The following is a 21,219-nucleotide window of genomic DNA, read 5'->3' as shown; positions in this document are numbered from 1 at the left end:
ATTGCGGCCCCATGGCAATGAATGGGTTGGGATTCATCCATCCCAACCATAACCAGCACCACTGATGCCATCATAACACCCCTATGGCAATGAATGGGTTGGGATCCATCCAGCCCAAGTGTTACTGGTGTCATTGAGGTCACTGCGGCCCCATTGCAATGAATGGGTTGGGATCCATCCAGCCCAACCATTCCCAGCACCACTGCCCCATGTGTTGGGACCACTTCCAGGGATGGTTCCTGCTCATCCCCATCTCCAGCCACTGCTCCCGGTTATCCCATTCCCCCTCCTGGCTCCATCCTCATGGTGAATGAAGGTCTCGGGAGCTCTCACCCCGTGTCTGGTGTCTCTTGCTCCCCATTTCCCTTCATTCCCCCTCTATTTCCCTCTATTCCATCCTATTTCCCTTCCATTTCCCTCTATTTCCCCCTATTTTTCTGCGTTTCTTCCCATTTTCCCCACATTTCCCTTTATTCCACCCAATTTCCCTTCTTTTCCCCTCATTTCCCCCTATTTCTCTCTATTTTTCCTCTATATACCCATTATTTCCCTCATTTTCCCCCATTTCTCTTTATTTTATCTCTATTTTCCCATTATTTCCCCAATTTCCCCCATTTCTCTTTATTTTCCTCCTATTTCCCATTATTTCCCCCATTTTTCTCTATTTTCCCATTATTTCCCATTATTTCCCATTATTTCCCTTCCTCTCCCCCCTCTCCCCCCGCCCCTCCCTCCGCCGCAGTGCCGCTCTCACTGCGCACGCGCGGAACGAGCCGAGGGGGAGGGGGGAGGTGCGTGCGAGCGGGGGGGGGAATCGCGCGAGCTCGCCTCCCATTGGCCCCCGCGAGCCGAGTGGGCGGGGCCCCAGACCCTCTCCCCTCCTCCTATTGGCTACCGCGGCCCCTCCAATGGCTGAAGGGAGCCTGGGGCGTGTCCTCCGCGCTGGGCGGGGCCCCCTTTCCCGTCCTCTCATTGGCCGGCGGGTGCGGGCCGAGCGCTGCCATTGGTCCGGAGGGCGGCGAGGGGCGGGGCGAGGCGCGGGCCGCTGCGCGCACGCGCGGGCTGCGGCGGGCGCGCGCTCCCTCAGGCGGCTCCGCCGGCTCCTTTGTTCCCCCCCCCCCCATCACCGGACCCGGTTCCGCTCCCGAGGCTCCGGTTCCGGTTCCGGTTCCGCTCCCGAGGCTCCGGTTCCGGTTCCGGTGGAGCCCCCCCCCCCCCCCCCCCACCGGCGGCGATGGGAGCTCCGAGCGGTGAGCGCGGAACGGGGGGGGGAGGGGGGGGCTCTGCGCGTCCCCGCGGCCTCCGGCGCCATCATCGGCCCCTTTGGACCCCCCCATTCATGTCTATGGGGGGGGCAGAGGCACCGAATTCCCCTCCCCCCCCCAGTTCTCACTCCCCCCCCCATTCCCCTCCCCCCCCAATCCCCATCCCCCTCCCGGGGCTCTCTTTGTTCTCCCCCCCCCCCCCCAATTGGTTTTGGGGGGTCCCTGGGGCTCAGCATCCTCTGCCCCCCCCATCCCATCCCATCCCCCCCCCCCAGAATGAATGGATTTGTCCCTGCCCCATAGGGATCCAGCGTCTTCCCAGCACAAAGGCCTGGGGGGATCCATTGGGATCCGATGGGAAGGGGTCCATAGGGGGGGGCCCCCCCCCCCATCCCATCCGTTCCAATTGGGAACAAGCAGCCCCCAGGGGTGGGAATGAGCCTGTTCCCAAGGATAATCCCTGTTTTCCTGCTCCAGGATAGGAGCAGGGGAGGGATTTGTGCAGCTTAAAGTGCAGGGGATAGGGAAAGATGGGGAAGGAAGGATCGGGATGGGCAGGGATCGGGAACAGGGAAGGATCAGGATGGGCAGGGATCGGGAATAGGGAAGGATCAGGATGAGGAAGGGATTGGGAACAGGGAAGGATCAGGAGGGGCTGGGATTGGGAACAGGGAAGGATCAGGATGAGGAAGGGATTGGGAATAGGGAAGGATCAGGATGGGCAGGGATTGGGAATAGGGAAGGATCAGGATGGGCAGGGATTGGGAATAGGGAAGGATCAGGATGAGGAAGGGATTGGGAATAGGGAAGGATCAGGATGGGCAGGGATTGGGAATAGGAAGGATCAGGATGAGGATGCAGGTTCCATTCCTGGGCTGCTTCTGACCCTGGAATTCTTTCCCTGCAGGACACAGGCTCTGGGATTGAGCCCCAGGACGGGATCTGTGGATGTGATATCCCGGGATAGGTGGGTGCCAGGATCCCTGAGTTCCTCCCATGGTGAGGGATGCTTGGGAATAGGGGTAAACCCTAGGAGAAGAGCAGAGCTTGGGTTGAGGGGGGAATGGGTGGTGATGGCTCCGTTATCCCAGTGGTGATGGCTCCATTATCCCATTGGTGATGGCTCCATTATCCCATTGGTGATGGCTCCGTTATCCCATTGGTGATGGCTCCGTTATCCCATTGGTGATGGCTCCGTTATCCCATTGGTGATGGCTCCGTTATCCCATTGGTGATGGTTCCGTTATCCCATTGGTGATGGTTCCGTTATCCCATTGGTGATGGCTCCATTATCCCATTGGTGATGGCTCCGTTATCCCATTGGTGATGGCTCCGTTATCCCGGTGGTGATGGCTCCGTTATCCCATTGGTGATGGTTCCATTATCCCAGTGGTGATGGCTCCATGATCTTATTGGTGACAGTTCTGTTATCCTATAGGTCACGGCTCCGGTGTCCTGGCACTGACGGCTCCATTAGCCTGGCATTGAGAACTCCAGTGTCCCTGCACTGACGCCTCCGTTATCCCATTGGTGACAGCTCCATTATCCCATCCCTGACCATGTCCACTCCGGACCCCCCTATGGGAGGGACACCACGGCCGGGACCCTCCCCAGGTCCAGGACCCTCACCCGGGGCCATGCTGGGCCCCAGCCCCGGCCCCTCTCCTGGCTCTGCTCACAGCATGATGGGCCCCAGCCCTGGCCCCCCCTCTGCTGGGCACCCACTGCCCCCACAGGGCCCCACAGGCTACGCTCAGGACAACCTGCACCAGCTCCACAAGGTGAGGCCAGCACTGGGATCCGGCACTGGGAGCACTGGGAATACTGGGATCTGATCCCGGTGCTGTTCTTGTGCACCCGCAGCCCATGGATCCGCTGCATGAGAAGGGGCTGAGTGAGGACCCTCGCTATGGGCAGATGAAGGGGATGGGGCTGCGGCCGGGTGCACATGCAGGGATGGGGCCTCCCCCCAGCCCCATGGATCAGCATTCCCAAGGTTGGTGTCTGAAGCCCCTTGGATAGGAGTTGGAGCCTGTTTCCTATGTGCATGTATCCCATGGGATAGGGAAATGAGTAGGGGGATAGGGAAAGGAGCAGGGAATGGTGTCAATGCCCCTCTGCATGGCCCAGTCTCTGTGCTGAGGAGGTGGAGGGGGACACAGTGTTCCCATAAGGAATTGGGGTGTTCATTCCCTGCCTGCATGAGGGAGGGGGATTCCTGCTCACATCCATCCCCAGATCCATGATCCTGGGGGGTTGTTTTCCCTCTGCACAAGAAGGGCTCCAGCAACTCCTTTATTCACTCCCATCCTTCCCAGATCCATGATTTTGGGGTCGGATGAAGCCCTCCAGAGCTTCCCATCTCCATCTCCACCATATGGGGATGGGGTGGAGGCTTCTCCTCCATTCCCACCCCTGACCTCCCTCTTTTCCAGGGTACCCATCACCTCTCGGCGGCTCTGACCACGCTTCCAGCCCGGTGCCAGCCAACGGCCCCTCCTCAGCCGCCACCATGGCCACGGGGCCACTGGATGGGGCCGACCCACAAGCCCTGGGTGGGGGGCAGCAGAGCCGGGGCCCGACCCCCTTCAACCAGAACCAGCTCCATCAGCTCCGTGCCCAGATCATGGCATACAAGATGCTGGCGCGGGGGCAACCGTTGCCCGAGCACCTGCAGATGGCTGTGCAGGGCAAGCGGCCGGTGCCAGGCCTGCAGCAGCCCATGGCCACTCTGCCACCGCCTGCCGTGGCCGGCACGGGGCCGGTGCAAGGCCAAGTGCAAGGGCCTGGAGCTGGCCCCACACCTCCCAACTACAGCAGAGCTCATGGTGAGTGTGGGCAGGGAATGGGGTGGGATGCGTCGGACCCCCCCCTTTGCATGGAGCTGGGTGCTCCAGCCTGGCTTTGGATGATGCCAGGGATGGGGCATCCGGATCTGCTCCATGGGACCCATCCCAGTGTCCCAGCCCTTCCCAGGGAAGTGCTTCCCATCTCCAGCCTGAGCTTCCCCTTGTTCTGCTTGAGCCCTAACCAAGGTTCTCTCTGTTCCAGGTATGGGAGGACCCAACATGCCCCCACCTGGACCCTCAGGAGTCCCCCCTGGGATGCCAGGGCAGCCGCCCGGGGGCCCCCCCAAGCCCTGGCCAGAAGGTGAGGCCATGAACCAGCACCGGAGCCCATTGGGGGCTGCAGTGATGGCATTCCCAGGTTATCCCCCTTGGAATGGGGGCTGAGCTCTGCCCGTGGAGCTGGAGCAGGCCCTGGGTGTGCTCCAGTGCATGTCCCATGTGTGTCCCATGCGTGTCCCGTGTGTGTACCATCCTTGTCCCATGTATGTCTCATCCGTGTTCCACGTGTGTCCCATCCATGTCCCATGTGTGTTCCATCTATGTCCTACGTATGTCCCATCTGTGTCTCATGTGTGTCCCATGTGTGTACCATGTGTGTCCCATGCATGTCCCATTCTTCTCCCACGTGTGTCCCATCTGTGTTCTATGTGTTTCTGATCTGTGTCCCACGTGTGTCCCATCCATGTCCCATGTATGTCTCATCCGTGTTCCACGTGTGTCCCATCCATGTCCCATGTGAGTTCCATCTGTGTCTCACCCACATCCCATGCATATCCCATGCATGTCCCATCCGTGTCCCATCCATGTCTTATGCATGTCCCATCCATGTTGCACGTGTGTCCTATCTGTGTCCCATGTGTTTTCCATCTGTGTCCCACCCATGTCCCATCCTTGTCCCATGTATGTCCCATCTGTGTTCCATGTGTGTCCCATCCATGTCTCATCCATGTCCCACATGTGTCCCATGTGTGTCCCATATGTTTCCTATCTGTGTCCCTCCCATGTCCTATCCTTGTCCCATGCGTGTCCCATCCATGTCTCATGCATTTTCCACCCGTGTCCCATCCGTATCCTGTGCCTGTCCCGCATCATTCCCGCTGTATCCCATTTGCCCCCACAGGCCCCTTGGCCAACGCCGCAGCCCCCAGCAGTGCCCCACAGAAGCTGATCCCCCCCCAGCCCACGGGGCGGCCGTCACCGGCCCCACCGGCCGTGCCCCCGGCAGCCTCCCCGGTGATGCCACCGCAGACACAGTCACCGGGGCAGCCGGCACAGCCTGCGCCTATGGTGCAGCTGCACCAGAAGCAGAACCGCATCACCCCCATCCAGAAACCCCGAGGGCTGGACCCGGTGGAGATCCTGCAGGAGCGCGAGTACCGGTGCGTGCCGAGCATCCCCATCCTGATCCCCATCCCAATCCCCATCCCTATCCCTTGGGATGCTGCCTTGGATGTGGGGCTGGAGAAAGGGCCCTGCAGGAGGCAGGTCCTTGCCTTTGGTGGTGCCAAAGGGGGGCTTTGGTGTGGCTGGTGATGGAGCAGCAACGGCAGCGCCGGGAGCTGTGGTTACCCGGTGGAGTTTGGCTGGGGAGGGAGGATGGAGCTGCAGGTGATGGAGAGAGAAACCAGAGCTCCAGGGGCCGGATCCGGGGTTGGGATCCCAAAGGAATGAGGGCTCTGAGCCCTTCCCTGTGTGCCCACAGGCTCCAGGCCCGCATCGCTCACCGCATCCAGGAGCTGGAGAACCTGCCGGGCTCTCTGGCCGGTGACCTGCGCACCAAAGCCACCATAGAGCTCAAGGCACTGAGGCTGCTCAACTTCCAGCGCCAGGTAAGGCTCTGGTGCTGCCAGCAGTGTGTGGGGTGCAGCATGGGATGAACCCCACGGCTCCATCCCATGGGGTGCTCCACAGCTGCGGCAGGAGGTGGTGGTGTGCATGCGGCGCGACACGGCGCTGGAGACCGCGCTCAATGCCAAGGCCTACAAGAGGAGCAAGAGGCAGTCCCTGCGCGAGGCACGGATCACTGAGAAGCTGGAGAAGCAGCAGAAGATTGAGCAGGAGAGGAAGCGGCGCCAGAAGCACCAGGTTGGGGTCGTGGTTGGGCCTCTGGGCTCCTGGTTCAGGCTCTGGCTCCTGGTTCAGGCTCTGGGCTCCTGGTTCAGGTTCTGGGCTCCTGGTTCAGGCTCTGGGCTCCTGGTTCAGGCTCTGGCTCCTGGTTCAGGTTCTGGGCTCCTGGTTCAGGTTCTGGGCTCCTGGTTCAGGCTCTGGGCTCCTGGTTCAGGTTCTGGGCTCCTGGTTCAGGCTCCTGGTTTGGGCTCTGTGCTCCTGGTTCAGGCTCTGGGCTCCTGGTTCAGGCTCTGGCTCCTGGTTCAGGCTCTGGGCTCCTGGTTCAGGCTCTGGGCTCCTGGTTCAGGCTCTGGCTCCTGGTTCAGGCTCTGGCTCCTGGTTTGGGCTCCTGGTTCAGGCTCTGGGCTCCTGGTTCAGGCTCTGGCTCCTGGTTGAGGCTCTGGGCTCCTGGTTCAGGCTCCTGGTTCAGGCTCTGGGCTCTTGATTCAGGCTCTGTGCTCCTGGTTGGGGCTCCTGGTTGGGGCTCTGGGTTCCTGGTTCAGGCTCTGGGCTCCTGGTACAGGCTCTGGCTCCTGGTTCAGGCTCTGGCTCCTGGTTGGGGCTCCTGGTTGAGGCTCTGGGCTCCTGGTTGGGCTCCTGGTTCAGTCTCTATGCCCACACCTGCCCTCCACGCTCCCATCCCCACAGGAATACCTCAACAGCATCCTGCAGCACGCCAAGGACTTCAAGGAATACCACCGCTCGGTGAGCGGCAAGATCCAGAAGCTGACCAAGGCTGTGGCCACTTACCATGCCAACACCGAGCGCGAGCAGAAGAAGGAGAACGAGCGCATCGAGAAGGAGCGGATGCGGCGCCTCATGGTACCCATGGCATGGGATGGGATGGGGTTTGGTGGGGTTGGTGCTGGTGATGGGCTCACCATCCTCTCCCGCAGGCTGAGGATGAGGAAGGTTACCGCAAGCTCATCGACCAGAAGAAGGACAAGCGCTTGGCTTACCTGCTGCAGCAGACGGATGAGTACGTGGCCAACCTGACGGAGCTGGTGCGGCAGCACAAGGCTGCTCAGGTGGCCAAGGAGAAGAAGAAGAAGAAGAAGAAGAAGGTGGGTTTGGTACAGGGGTTGGTGCCATTGTTTGGGGTGGGTTTGGTACAGGGTTTGGTGCTTGCTTTGGTGCCATTGCTTGGGGTGGGTTTGGTACAGGGGTTGGTGTCTGCTTTGGTGCCATTGCTCGGGGTGGGTTTGGCACAGGGGTTGGTGCCATTGCTTAGGGTGGGTTTGGCACAGGGGTTGGTGCCTGCTTTGGTGCCATTGCTTGGGGTGGGTTTGGTACAGGGGTTGGTGCCATTGCTCAGGGTGGGTTTGGTACAGAGCACACAGGGGTTGGTGTTTGCTTTGGTGCCATTGCTTGGGGTGGGTTTGGCACAGAGCACACAGGGTTGGTGCCTACTTGGTGCCATTGCTTGGGGTGGGTTTGGCACAGAGCACACAGGGTTGGTGCCTGCTTTGGTGCCATTGCTCGGGGTGGGTTTGGCACAGAGCACACAGGGTTTGGTGCCTGCTTGGTGCCATCACTCCCAACCCTCCTCTTCCTCCCACAGAAGGCAGAGAATGCAGAGGGGCAGCCTCCAGCCATCGGCCCGGATGGGGAGGTGAGGCCGGATCCGGCTCCGTGCCTGATCCCGGTGCGGATCCATTGGGATCTGCGGAGCCAAAGCCTGGCTCAAACCATCCTCCTGCTTTGGCCCTGCAGCCATTGGATGAGACGAGCCAAATGAGCGACCTCCCAGTCAAAGTGATCCATGTGGAGAGTGGGAAGATCCTGACCGGCACCGACGCGCCCAAGGCTGGGCAGCTGGAGGCATGGCTGGAGATGAACCCGGGGTCAGTGCCTGGCAATGGGAATGCCAATGGAAAGACCATGGGCAAAGGCTTGGAGGGGGTTGGAGGGGGCTGCATTCCCAATGGGATGCATGAAGGGGGGGATGAAGTGGTGTTTTATGGGGATCTGGATGGTGCTGGTGGTAACTGGAGCTGGAATGGGAGGGATTGGTCCCCTGCAATGACCCTGCTTGCACTGCCCCAGGTATGAGGTGGCTCCACGCTCCGACAGCGAGGAGAGCGGCTCCGAAGAGGAAGAGGAGGTGAGGACCCCCCCCAACGCAGTGTATCCCATGGGAATGTGGCCTGGAATAGGGAATGATGCTCAGGACCCCATGTCCCACAGGAGGAGGAGGAGGAGCAGCCCCAGCCAGCCCAGCCCACACTGCCCGTGGAGGAGAAGAAGAAGATCCCAGATCCCGACAGCGACGACGTCTCCGAGGTGGACGCCAGGCACATCATTGAGTGAGTCCTTCCCCAGCGGCCGGATCCATCCATAGGGATCCCATTGCTCATCCCACCTTCTCCCACATAGGAATGCCAAGCAGGATGTGGATGATGAGTATGGGGTGTCGCAGGCACTGGCACGGGGCCTGCAGTCCTACTATGCCGTGGCACACGCCGTCACCGAGCGGGTGGACAAGCAATCCACGCTCATGGTCAATGGTGTCCTCAAGCAGTACCAGGTAGGGATGGGAGGAATCCAATGGGATCATCCGGCATCAGCCGGCTCCTTCCCACCTTTCCATGCCTGTTTTCCCCCCTAGATCAAGGGGCTGGAGTGGTTGGTGTCCCTGTACAACAACAACCTCAATGGCATCCTGGCTGACGAGATGGGGCTGGGCAAGACCATCCAGACCATCGCTCTCATCACGTACCTCATGGAGCACAAGCGCATCAATGGGCCCTTCCTCATCATCGTCCCCCTCTCGTAGGCACCGGGGGCTTCCCTGCTTGGCCAGGCTATGGCACTGGGGGCTTCCCATGGCACCGGGACCCATTTGACCAAATCTGTTGCTTTTCCCCCCAGAACTCTGTCCAATTGGGCCTATGAGTTTGACAAGTGGGCTCCTTCTGTGGTGAAGGTCTCATACAAGGTAAGTGCAATCAGGCTGCTCCTATGCTTCATTTCCCTCATCCCATGGGTCTCCGAGGTGATCCCATCCCCATTTCCCTCATCCCATGGGATCCCTGAGCCCCATTCCCATTGGGAATTGCCTCTGCAGGGCTCCCCAGCAGCCAGACGAGCCTTCGTGCCCCAGCTCCGCAGTGGCAAGTTCAACGTCCTGCTCACCACCTACGAGTACATCATCAAGGACAAGCACATCCTGGCCAAGGTGGGGCAGGAGCAGGAGAAACCCCCTTATCTCCAGTGCTTTTTCCTTTGGGATTCTCCCATTCTATGGCTTTAATCAATGTGTGGGGTGAGGAATGCTCAGTAGAACCAATGGGCAGTGATTGCTCTATCCCAACCCCATGGCATGAAGATGAACAGTGGGGGATGTCCATGGGTTGGGTTCACCATGAAGCAGCACGCACTAAAAGCCCCTTTGATGCTCCCCATTGGCCCAGTGCCGGTACCAGCACCAGTGCTGGCTCCCAGTTCAGGGGTATCCCTTCTCCCCATAGATCCGCTGGAAGTACATGATCGTGGACGAGGGTCACCGCATGAAGAACCACCACTGCAAGCTGACCCAGGTCCTCAACACCCACTACGTGGCCCCACGCCGCCTGTTGCTCACCGGGACCCCCCTGCAGAACAAGCTGCCCGAGCTCTGGGCCCTGCTCAACTTCCTGCTTCCCACCATTTTCAAGAGCTGCAGCACCTTCGAGCAGTGGTTCAATGCCCCCTTTGCCATGACGGGGGAGAAGGTACAGCCCCGAGGCCGCGGTGATGGGCTCCTCCATACCCCCCATGCAGCCTTCAGGGGGAGCATCCTGCCTTTGGGATGGGGTTGAGGGAGGAAATGGGAGGTGGGGGGATCACTTGTGGTGTCGCCAGATCCTTAGGGGGGTTATCCTATGGGAAGAGCATCCCTTTGGCGACGGCCCCTCTGTCCCACAGGTGGACCTGAATGAGGAGGAGACCATCCTGATCATCCGGCGCCTGCACAAGGTGCTGAGGCCCTTCCTGCTGCGCCGCCTCAAGAAGGAAGTGGAGGCACAGCTGCCTGAGAAGGTGATGGGAAGAAGATCCCCATCCCATAGGGATCCTATGGGAATCCCATCCCTGTGCCGGCCGGGATTGAGCCCTCCCTGCTTCCCCATAGGTGGAATATGTGATCAAGTGTGATATGTCAGCCCTACAGCGCGTGCTCTACAGGCACATGCAGGCCAAGGGTGTGCTCCTCACCGATGGCTCCGAGAAGGACAAGAAGGTCGGGATACGGGAGCATCCCTGTTTTGGGATGGGTGGGAATGCACCATCCCTGTTTTGGGATGGGTGGGAATGTGCCATCCCTGTTTTGGGATGGGTGGGAATGCACCATCCCTGTTTCGGGATGGGTGGGAATGCACCATCCCTGTTTTGGGATGGGTGGGAATGCCACTATCCCTGTTTCAGGATGGGTGGGAATGTGCCATCCCTGTTTCGGGATGGGTGGGAATGCCTCCATCCCTGTTTCGGGATGGGTGGGAATGCCTCCATCCCTGTTTTGGGATGCCTGCTCCGGCTCCTGTGGGTCACCACCAGTGTGATACCCTGCTTTGATAAGGGAAAGGGCTCCAAAGCCATCAGAAAGTGGGAATTCCGGCTTAGGGCTTCCGGAATGTTCCTTTGGGAAGGGGGATGTGTGATTGTCCATTTCCTTGGCACAGGGTAAAGGAGGCACCAAGACCCTCATGAACACCATCATGCAGCTGAGGAAGATCTGCAACCACCCCTACATGTTCCAGCACATTGAGGTAATGTGGGAATACTGGGAATGGGGGGATACGCTCTGGGAAACTGGAGAACTGTGCCATGTGTTCTTATGTAGGGATCCTCACAGTTGGGATCAACCCAACTGGGATCAACCCAATGGGTCATAAACCCAACTGGGATCAACCCAATGGGTCATAAACCCAACTGGGATCAACCCAACTGGGATAAACCCAACTGGGATAAACCCAATGGGAGATCAACCCAGCAGGTCATAAAGCCAATGGGGAGCAACCCAATGGGTCATAAACCCAACTGGAATCGACCCAACTGGGATCAACCCAATGGGTCATAAACCCAATGGGGGACCAACCCAACTGGGATCAATTCAACTGGGATCAACCCAATGGGGGATCAACCCAACTGGGATAAACCCAATGAGGGATCAACCCAGTGGGGAACCAACCCAACTGGGAGCAACCCAAGATGTGTGGCTATGGCACACACAGAGCATTGTCCTCCATGTGCCTCCTTCACCACCCCAAGTGGATGCTTCCCATCGGGATGAGCTCTTTGGGAGCAGCCTTGTCCCTTCCTGAGGCGATCCCAGAGCAGGATCCCTCCCTGCTTCCCTCCTGATCCCTTCCTCTTCCCACTTGCAGGAATCCTTCTCCGAGCACTTGGGCTTCACAGGAGGCATCGTTCAGGGGTGAGAGCAGTGCCAGGACCCACACAGAGCAGCCAGGATGGGATCCCTGCTCCCGAGCCCTTCATCCATCCCCATCCCACTCTTCCAGGCTGGATTTGTATCGTGCCTCTGGGAAGTTCGAGCTCCTTGACCGGATCCTTCCCAAGCTCCGAGCCACCAACCACAAGGTGCTGCTCTTCTGCCAGATGACCTCGCTCATGACCATCATGGAGGATTACTTTGCCTATCGTGGCTTCAAGTACCTGCGGCTGGATGGTGAGGAGCAGCCAAGGGGGCTGGAGACAGCCCCTGTATTGAGTGCATGGATATGGGGATGGGGCTGTATTGAGTGCATGGATGTGGGGTTGGGTCTGTATTGAATCCATGGATTTGGGGATGGGGCTGTATTGAATCCATGGATGTGGGGTTGGGTCTGTATTGAATCCATGGATTTGGGGATGGGGCTGTATTGAATCCATGGATTTGGGGTTGGGTCTGTATTGAATCTATGGATTTGGGGTTGGGTCTGTATTGAATCTATGGATTTGGGGCTGGGGCTGTAATGAGTCCCTGGATTTGATGCCGGCTCCTTAATGAATCCCTTGATTTGGTGCTGGCTCTGGATTGAATCCATGGATTTGGTTCAGGCTCCTTAATGAGTCCCTGGATTTGGTGCTGGCTCTATATTGAATCCGTAGATTTGGATCGGGCTCCTTAATGAGTCCCTGGATATGGTGCCGGCTCTATCCCAATCCAGCCCAGAGCAGCCCTGAGCTGCTGCAGAATGAGACCCGAGCGGCTCCAGGAGCCCATGTCCCGGTGCCATCAGGGAGCAATTCCCAGCGTGGGGAGACCCTGGGGCTGCTGCCCCCTTAGGCCCAGTCCCATCCCGAGCTCCGGCTCTGCTCCGGGCAGGATTAACCCCCCCTCTGCCCACAGGGACCACGAAGGCTGAGGACAGGGGGATGCTGCTGAAGACATTCAATGAGCCTGGCTCCGAGTACTTCATCTTCCTGCTGAGCACCCGCGCCGGAGGCCTGGGCCTCAACCTGCAGTCAGCTGACACCGTCATCATCTTCGACAGCGACTGGAACCCTCACCAGGTACAGGCACAGCAACCAACCCAACACCAACAACAACCAACCCAACACCAACAACCAACCTAACCCCAACAACCAGCACCAACAAACCCAGCAACCAACCCAACAACCAACCCAACACCAACAACCAACCTAACCCCAACAACAACAACAACCAACCCAACCCCAACAACCAGCCCAACACCAACAACCAGCACCAACACCAACCAACACCAACAACCAATACTAACAACCAACAACCAGCGCCAACACCAACAATCAATGACAACAACCAAACCAACGTCAGCAACCAACCCAACACCAACAACCAACACCAACAACCAACCTAACCCCAACAACCAGCACCAACAAACCCAGCAACCAACCCAACAACCAACCCAACAACAACAACCAACCCAACAACAACAACAACCAACCCAACCCCAACAACCAGCCCAACAACAACAACCAGCATCAACACCAACCAACACCAACAACCAATACTAACAACCAACAACCAGCGCCGACACCAACACCAACAATCAATGACAACAACCAAACCAACGTCAGCAACCAACCCAACATTAACAACCAACCACCACCGCCAACCAACCAACCCAATGCCAACAACCACCAATCAACCAACCCACCACCACCAACCCACCCAACAACAAGAGCCATGAACCAACCAACCCAACAGCAACAGCCAACAACCACCAATCAACCCACCCAGTACCAACAGCCAACAACCACCAGCCAAGCAACAAGCAACCCAAAACCAACCAGCAACCAACCAATTCATCGTCACCAACCAACCAACCCAACACCAACAGCCAACCCACAACCAACCAACAACCAACCAAACCAACACCAACAGCCAACCCACAACCAACCAACAACCAACCAAACCAACACCAACAGCCAACCGCCCCACCAGAAACCACCAACCAACCCACCACCATCAACCAAACCGGCTCAAAACTAACATGAGACAAACGCACCCAAAATCAACCAAATTGACCTGGATCCAACCCAAACCCAACCAAATCCAACCCAAACCCAACTGAGCAACCCCCAGAACCCCAACCGAGTAACCAGAGCAACCAAAACCCACACAAAGCAAATGGAGACACCGGCTCCTTGAGGAGCCCTCAAGCATCAGCCCCTCTCTGTGTGACAAGCACCCGGTGCTGGCGATGAAGACCCAGCCACATCCCTCCATCCATCCCCATCCTTGCTCCATCCCCATCCACCACCATATCACTGCCATCAATGGGCCCGGCACCACCGCAACCATCGGACACCAGCGCCGGATGGACTCCGTGTGGATGCTCCCGAGACCTTGACCCCGTGTTTGTCACCTGGCAGGACCTACAGGCCCAGGACCGAGCTCACCGCATCGGGCAGCAGAATGAGGTCCGTGTCCTGCGTCTCTGCACCGTCAACAGCGTGGAGGAGAAGATCCTGGCTGCGGCCAAGTACAAGCTCAACGTGGACCAGAAGGTGATCCAGGCCGGCATGTTCGACCAGAAGTCCTCGAGCCACGAGCGCCGAGCCTTCCTGCAGGCCATCCTGGAGCACGAGGAGCAGGACGAGGTATGGGGCTCCGCTGATTCCCGGCCATGGGGGGCTCCACACGCGGCTCGGGGCATGCAGGAGGTCCCCCTCCATCCTCGGCAGCGCTCAATGCCGCGGTTGGACGGGGCCACGGAGCACCCTGCTCTGGTGCAAGGGGTCCCTGCCCGTGGCGGGGGTTGGAACCGGATGGGTTCCCATCTCCCTTCCAACCCCAACCACACTCCATAAGGAAGTGTTAGATCTCAGGCTCCGGCAGTGCCGCAGGGGGTCGGAACGAGCTGAGCCTTAAGGTCCCTTCCTGCCCCCCCCTCCCCATGGTAGAGAGGGGTCCCCCCCTGGGTCGCGTCGGTGAGAGGAGCCGGATTGACAGCCCTGGAGACTGAAGTCCTCTATTTATCCACAGAACAGATACAGCGCGGGCAGCGGCAGTGGCAGTGGCAGCTTCCCCCACACTGCCTCCACCCTGTGCCTGGCCGCTGAGTTGGAGGAACCACCTCTAAAGGTGAGAGGGGTTGTTCAGTCTCCACGCCCATTCAATCCTCGGCCTTCACCGCACGGCGCCAGCGCCGCCGGTGCTCTTGGCACCGTGGTAAACAGGGAGGAACCAATTGAGCCCCCCCCGCATCCCGTTCCCCCCATAGGGAGCAATGCAGAGCACGGCAAACACGCACACACGAGCCCCCCCCTTTGCCATACCCTTGCCCCGTGGCCCCACGCGTCGGGTGCTAGCGCTGCCGGGGGGGTGCACCGGGTGATGGTTGTGCCGGCGCTCGCCCCTCAGCCGCCGCCGTCTCCATCTCCACAGGAGGAAGATGAGGTCCCCGACGATGAGACCGTCAACCAGATGATCGCCCGGCACGAGGAGGAGTTCGACCTCTTCATGGTGAGCACGGAGCAGGTGGAGGTGCAGGATGGGGCCTGTGGTGTCGCCTAAAACCCGCGAGCCAGGAGGTAAAACCAGGATTGATGCCGGCTCCGGTAAGGGATGAGCTCGTGGGGAGCAGGAGGAAGGGGCCGTGGGGAGGAGGAGATGAGGCTGAACCAGAGCCTAAAAGCCGGTTTCCTACCCAAAACCATCCCTTGGTGATGGGATGAGGAGGAAAAGCTCCTTGGGATGCAGGGATCCCAGCGTGGAGCATCCTTTGGGCAATCCCTTAGTGACGGCATCCATTGCCAGCACTGAAGCTGGTGCAGAGCAGAGCCCCGGCGCTGGCAGCACCATAGGGGTGCCCCCACCGTGACACCCCCACCCCGGCATCACCACATCCCCATCGGATGCTCCATGGCTGAGCCTCTCATTGCAGCGCATGGACCTGGACCGGCGGCGCGAGGAGGCTCGGAACCCCAAGCGCAAACCGCGGCTGATGGAGGAGGATGAGCTCCCATCCTGGATCATCAAGGACGATGCTGAGGTCGAGCGCTTGACCTGCGAGGAAGAGGAGGAGAAGATGTTCGGCCGCGGCTCCCGGCACCGCAAGGAGGTGGATTACAGCGACTCGCTGACCGAGAAGCAGTGGCTCAAGGTATACATGGTACAGCATCGTTCTGCAATGGCTTCTCACTGCCGCGGGCCCCGGGACCACCGGCCTGGGCTGGGAACATCACCAAAACCCTGCCTGTGTGCGTGGTGCTGCGGCACGGAGCTGGGATGTAGATAGGTGTGGAGGTGTGTGGCATAGCTGGGCACAGAGCTGTGCCATAGCCAGACAGCTGTGCCATAGCCAGGCACAGAGATGTGTGCCATAGCCAGGCATGGAGCTGTGTGCCATAGCTGGGCACAGAGCTGTCCCATAGCCAGGCATGGAGATGTGTGCCATAGCCGGGCACATGGCTATGCCATAGCCAGGCATGGGGCTGTGCCATAGCCAGTCACAGAGCTGTCCCATAGCCAGACACAGAGCTCTGCCATAGCCAGGTGTGGAGCTGTGTGCCATAGCCAGTCACAGAGCTGTCCCATAGCCAGGCACAGAGATGTGTGCCATAGCCAGGCATGGAGCTGTGTGCCATAGCTGGGCACAGAGCTGTCCCATAGCCAGGCATGGAGATGTGTGCCATAGCCGGGCACATGGCTCTGCCATAGCCAGTCATGGAGCTGTGTGCCATAACCAGAAACGGGGCTCTGCCATAGCCAGGCACGGGGCTCTGCCATAGCCATGCACGGGGCTCTGCCATATCCCAGCATGGGGCTCTGCCATAAGGAGGCATGGAGCTGTGTGCCATAACCAGAAATGGGGCTGTGCCATAGCCAGACACAGGCTGTGCCATAACCAGGGGCTGCTCTGAGCAGCAGCAGGGAGATGTGATGGTGACTCCCCAACCCCCTTATTGCCAGCTCCTTTCTCCCCATCCCATAATAACCCCCCGGCGAGGGCCCTTCCTGCCCCCCCATGCCAGCACCCGCGCGGCACCGCGGTCAGCACCGGTTGGGCTCAGTGCCATCCCCACACTACCGGCCCCATCCCACACAGGCCATCGAGGAGGGGACATTGGAGGAGATCGAGGAGGAAGTTCGCCAAAAGAAATCCTCCCGGAAGCGGAAACGGGAGCCGGACGTGGGCTCCGGCACCGCGGGCGCCGGCGGCAGCGCCGGCAGCACCAGCACCCGCAGCCGCGACAAGGACGAGGAGAGCAAGAAGCAGAAGAAACGCGGGCGGCCGCCGGCTGAGAAGCTCTCACCAAACCCCCCAAACCTCACCAAGAAGATGAAGAAGATTGTGGATGCTGTTATCAAGTACAAGGACAGGTAGGAGGCATCACCTGGGCCTGGTGGTGGTGCCGGTGGTGGTGCCGGTGGTGCCATGTGGTGTCTCTTTGCAGCAGCAGTGGACGGCAGCTCAGTGAGGTCTTCATCCAGCTGCCATCCCGCAAGGAGCTGCCTGAGTACTATGAGCTCATCCGCAAGCCTGTGGACTTCAAGAAGATCAAGGTACCGGTGGTGATGTGCCGGCAACGGTGGCTCTGGGGGCCGATGGATGTGGCCACAGTGATGATGGGGTGGGGGGCAGGCAAACCACGGTGATGGGTTGTGCCCATTGGGATTGGGTTGTAGCCATTGCGGTTGGGTTATACCCGTTGGTGTTGGGTTGTGCCCATTGGCTTTGGGTTGTGCCCATTGGTGTTGGGTTCTGCCTGTTGGGATTGGGTTGTACCCATTGGCATTGGTTTGTAGCCATTGCTGTTGGGTTGTACCCGATGGTGTTGGGTTGTGCCAATTGGGTTTTGTTTGTAGCCATTGCTGTTGATTTCTGCCCTGTGGCGTTGGGTTGTGCCCATTGGCATTGGGTTGTGCCCACTGGTGTTGGGTTGTACGCATTGGCTTTGGTTTGTAGCAATTGCTGTTGGGTTCTGCCCATTGGCTTTGGGTTGTGCCCTTTGGCATTGAGTTGTGCCTGTTGGGATTGGGTTGTGCCTGTTGGCTTTGGTTTGTGCCCATTGCTGTTGGGTTGCACCCATTGGCTTTGGGTTGCACCCATTGGCATTGGCCAAGCCCATGACCCCTTCCCCTCCACCAGGAGCGCATCCGCAACCACAAGTACCGGAGCCTCAACGACCTGGAGAAGGATGTGATGCTGCTGTGCCAGAACGCACAGACCTTCAACCTCGAGGGCTCCCTGGTGAGTGGTGGTGGTGGTGCTGGTGTCGGTGGTGGTGTTGGTGTTGGTGGTGGTGGTGATGGTGTCGGTGGTGGTGGTGTCAGTGGTGGTGGTGATGGTGTCGGTGGTGGTGGTGATGGTGTTGGTGGTGATGGTGTCGGTGGTGGTGTTGGTGGTGGTGTTGGTGATGGTGTCGGTGGTGGTGTTGGTGGTGGTGTTGGTGATGGTGTCGGTGGTGGTGTTGGTGGTGGTGTTGGTGATGGTGTCGGTGGTGGTGGTGATGGTGGTGGTGGTGTCGGTGGTGGTGTTGGTGGTGTCGGTGGTGGTGTTGGTGGTGGACACCACATCCCATACCCGGCCTCACCGCGGCCTCACCGGCTCCGTCCCCATCCCCCCAGATCTACGAGGACTCCATCGTGCTGCAGTCAGTGTTCACCAGCGTGCGGCAGAAGATCGAGAAGGAGGAGGAGAGTGATGGTGACGACAGCGACGAGGAGGAGGAGGGTGAAGAGGAAGGCTCCGAGTCCGAGTGTGAGGGACCCAATGGGGACATCCCATCCCCCCTTACCCCCCCCCCCCCCCCCATCACCATCATCATCCTCCCCCTGTGCCTGCAGCGCGCTCGGTGAAGGTGAAGATCAAACTGGGCCGCAAGGAGAAGGCTCCAGAGCGCGGCAAAGGCCGACGGCGCACGAGCCGCAGCGCCCGAGCCAAGCCCGTGGTGAGCGACGATGACAGCGACGAGGAGCAGGAGGAGGTAAGGGAGACCCAGAACCATCCCCTGCCCCATAGCCACCTCCTGCCCCATAGCCACCTCCTGCCCCACAACTGCTTCCTGCCCCATAGCCACCTCCTGCCCCACAACTGCCCCTGCCCCATAACTGCTTCCTGCCCCACAACCACCTGCCCCACAACCACCTCCTGTCCCACAGCTGCTTCCTGCCCCACAACTGCCTCTTGCCCCACGGCCACCTCCTGCCCCACAACCGCATCCTGCCCCACAACAATCTCCTGCCCCATAGCTGCTTCCTACCCCACAACTGCCTCCTGCCCCACATCCCCCTCCTGCCCCACATCCCCCTCCTGCCCCACATCCACCTCCTGCCCCACAGCCACCTCCTGCCCCAAAACCACCTCCTGCCCCACAACTGCTTCCTGCCCCACAACTGCCTCCTGCCCCACATCCACCTCCTGCCCCATAATCGCCTCCTGCCCCACAACCATCTCCTCCTGCCCCACAACCACCTCCTGCCCCACAACCACCTCCTGCCCCACAACCACCTCTGCCCCACATCCACCTCCTGCCCCAGAACCACCTCCTGCCCCACAGCCACCTCCTGCCCCACAACCACCTCCTCCTGCCCCACAAGCGCCTCCTGCCCCACAACCACCCCCTCCTACCCCCTCCCCTCCTGCCCCACATCCACCTCCTGCCCCCCACCCCCTCCTGCCCCCCCATCCTCATCCCTGTGCTCCCCACAGGATCGCTCCGGCAGCGGCACTGAGGAGGACTGAGGAGGAGTCCGACCCCCACATTCCACGGCCCTGGCACCGTCCATGTCTGTGCCCCCCCCCCAGCCCCATATCCCCCCCCAAACCCAACCCCCCCCCGTAGCGCTCTCTATGAACCCTCCATATTTATACAGCCCAGTGCCCCCCCCCCCCCATGGTACACCCCCCATGGACCCCCCCAATGGTGCCCCCCCCCCCCCCCCCCCCCCCCCCCCCCGGCGCCTGTCGCTGTCACTGGATTTGGAGCGGTAATAAAGGAAGCTAAGAGGAAATCAATGTAATTGATGGGGATGGGGGGGGGTCATGGGGGGGGTTCTATGGGGATCAATGGGGGTTTATAAAGGGGACGGGGGGGTCCATGGGGGGGTCCATGGGGTTTCTATGGGGGCTCAATGTGGGTCTATGAAGGGGATGGGGGGTCCATGGGGTTTCTATGGGGTGTCAATGGGGGTCTATAAAGGGGATGGGGGGGTCCATGGGGGGGTCCATGGGGTTTCAATGGGGTCTATGAAGGGGATGGGGGGTCCATGGGGTTTCTATGGGGGCTCAATGTGGGTCTATAAAGGGGACGGGGGGGTCCATGGGGGGGTCCATGGGGTTTCAATGGGGTCTATGAAGGGGACGGGGGTCCATGGGGTTCTATGGGGGTCTATGAAGGGGGTGGGGGTGGTCTCGTGCCGGTGTCTCCGCCCGGCCCCGCCCCCCCCGGTGACGTATTCCCGTTTCAAATCACCCCACGCGAGGCTCCTCCCCCCCCGCGCTGCCCTTGAAATGGGACCGGAGCCGCGATCGTGAACCCGCTCCCGTCCCGTTCCCATCCCGATCCCTGCTCCGGTCCTGATCCCCATCCCGATCCCATTCCTGATCCCGGCTCCGGTCCTGATCCCGTTCCCATTCCCGTTCCCGATCCCGGCTCCGGGATGGGTCCGGCGGCGGCCGCGCTGCTTCTTCTGCGCCTGCTCGGGACTGCAGCGGCACCGGGAGCAGGTAACGGGGGGGGGCGGGGGGGGGGCACCGGGACCGGAACCGGGGGTGTTGGGGGGGGGGAACGGGAGTCCCCATCGGGGGGGGCACCGGGGGCATCCGGATGCACCGGGGCTCGGCAGGACCACGTGGTCTGACCCCTCCCCCCCCCCCCCCGGTCCGGTTTGGGGGGGGCGGAACCGGCGCCGTTCACCGGGAGCCCCTCATGGTGCGGGCGGAGGGAGGGGCCGGTGGGCGGGGTTAAAGGAGCGCGGTCCCGCCCCCTGGGCGCCGCCGAGGGCCAATCACGGCCCGCGCCACGCCCCGCCCTGTGGCGGACGCGCTTGTGATTGGCTGAGGAGGGGACTGGCCACCCGGCGGGGAAACGCCCCGCTGGCCAATGGGAGAGCGGCGCGCCCGGCAGGGCGAGGTTGGCCACGCCCACCGCGGCTGCGGGTGGGGCTGGCACCGGGAATGGGGCTGGGAACACATGGAATGGGGATGGGAAACTGGGAATGGGGCTGGAAAACTGGGAATGGGGCTGGAAAACTGGGAATGGGGATGAGAACACATGGAATGGGGATGGGAAACCAGGAAATGGGGATGGGAAACTGGGAATGGGGATGGAAAACTGGGAATGGGGATGGGAAACTGGGAATGGGGATGGAAAACTGGGAATGGGGATGGGAAACTGGGAATGGGGATGGAAAACTGGGAATGGGGATGGAGAACTGGGAATGGGGATGGAAAACTGGGAATGGGGATGGGAAACTGGGAATGGGGATGGAGAACTGGGAATGGGGATGGAAAACTGGGAATGGGGCTGGGAAACTGTAGCTGGTGCTGTGTGCTCTGTGTGTGTCATGTGTCATGTGTGTGCTATGC

The 21,219-nt window shown here is 60.2% G+C and overlaps 1 protein-coding gene across 8 annotated transcripts; it reads left to right on the top strand.

The window, feature by feature from the left end:
- Window positions 1–1,206: 1,206 nt before the first annotated feature.
- Window positions 1,207–19,449, top strand: SMARCA4 (SWI/SNF related BAF chromatin remodeling complex subunit ATPase 4). Of its 8 annotated transcripts, none has more exons than XM_034071929.1 (36): window positions 1,207–1,250; window positions 2,173–2,232; window positions 2,704–3,046; window positions 3,129–3,261; window positions 3,701–4,093; window positions 4,317–4,415; window positions 5,235–5,493; window positions 5,817–5,943; window positions 6,026–6,199; window positions 6,869–7,042; window positions 7,117–7,284; window positions 7,782–7,832; window positions 7,934–8,064; window positions 8,267–8,324; window positions 8,408–8,526; window positions 8,597–8,747; window positions 8,829–8,992; window positions 9,092–9,158; window positions 9,288–9,398; window positions 9,691–9,933; window positions 10,127–10,240; window positions 10,332–10,439; window positions 10,879–10,965; window positions 11,584–11,630; window positions 11,719–11,885; window positions 12,549–12,712; window positions 14,057–14,284; window positions 14,670–14,768; window positions 15,072–15,149; window positions 15,571–15,789; window positions 16,735–17,009; window positions 17,087–17,192; window positions 17,779–17,880; window positions 18,258–18,390; window positions 18,477–18,616; window positions 19,342–19,449. In XM_034071929.1, the coding sequence occupies exons 3-36, from the start codon at window positions 2,825–2,827 to the stop codon at window positions 19,372–19,374; spliced, it is 4,944 nt and encodes a 1,647-aa protein (XP_033927820.1). In that variant the 5' UTR covers window positions 1,207–1,250; window positions 2,173–2,232; window positions 2,704–2,824; the 3' UTR covers window positions 19,375–19,449. The 8 variants fall into 8 exon arrangements, with proteins under 8 accessions (XP_033927820.1, XP_033927819.1, XP_033927818.1 ...); XM_034071928.1 differs by having other exon boundaries at window positions 17,084–17,192; XM_034071927.1 differs by having other exon boundaries at window positions 15,571–15,798.
- The last annotated feature ends 1,770 nt before the right edge of the window (window positions 19,450–21,219 follow it).

The sequence above is a fragment of the Melopsittacus undulatus genome, chromosome 23 (genome assembly GCF_012275295.1).
Source record: "Melopsittacus undulatus isolate bMelUnd1 chromosome 23, bMelUnd1.mat.Z, whole genome shotgun sequence".
Lineage (NCBI taxonomy): Eukaryota > Metazoa > Chordata > Aves > Psittaciformes > Psittaculidae > Melopsittacus > Melopsittacus undulatus.
Note: the sequence above shows the minus strand (reverse complement) of the source record. Positions and strands in the feature narration are given on the sequence as shown.

What these genes read in the sequence shown, in the direction of transcription:
- SMARCA4 (XM_034071926.1), top strand. Translation starts at nt 2,825, where the DNA reads ATGTCCACTCCGGACCCCCCTATGGGAGGGACACCACGGCCGGGACCC. An exon ending in CCCCAAGCCCTGGCCAGAAG is followed by an intron (nt 4,416 to 5,234) that starts GTGAGGCCATGA and finishes TTGCCCCCACAG; the next exon opens with GCCCCTTGGCCAACGCCGCA. An exon ending in GCGACGAGGAGCAGGAGGAG is followed by an intron (nt 18,617 to 19,341) that starts GTAAGGGAGACC and finishes TGCTCCCCACAG; the next exon opens with GATCGCTCCGGCAGCGGCAC.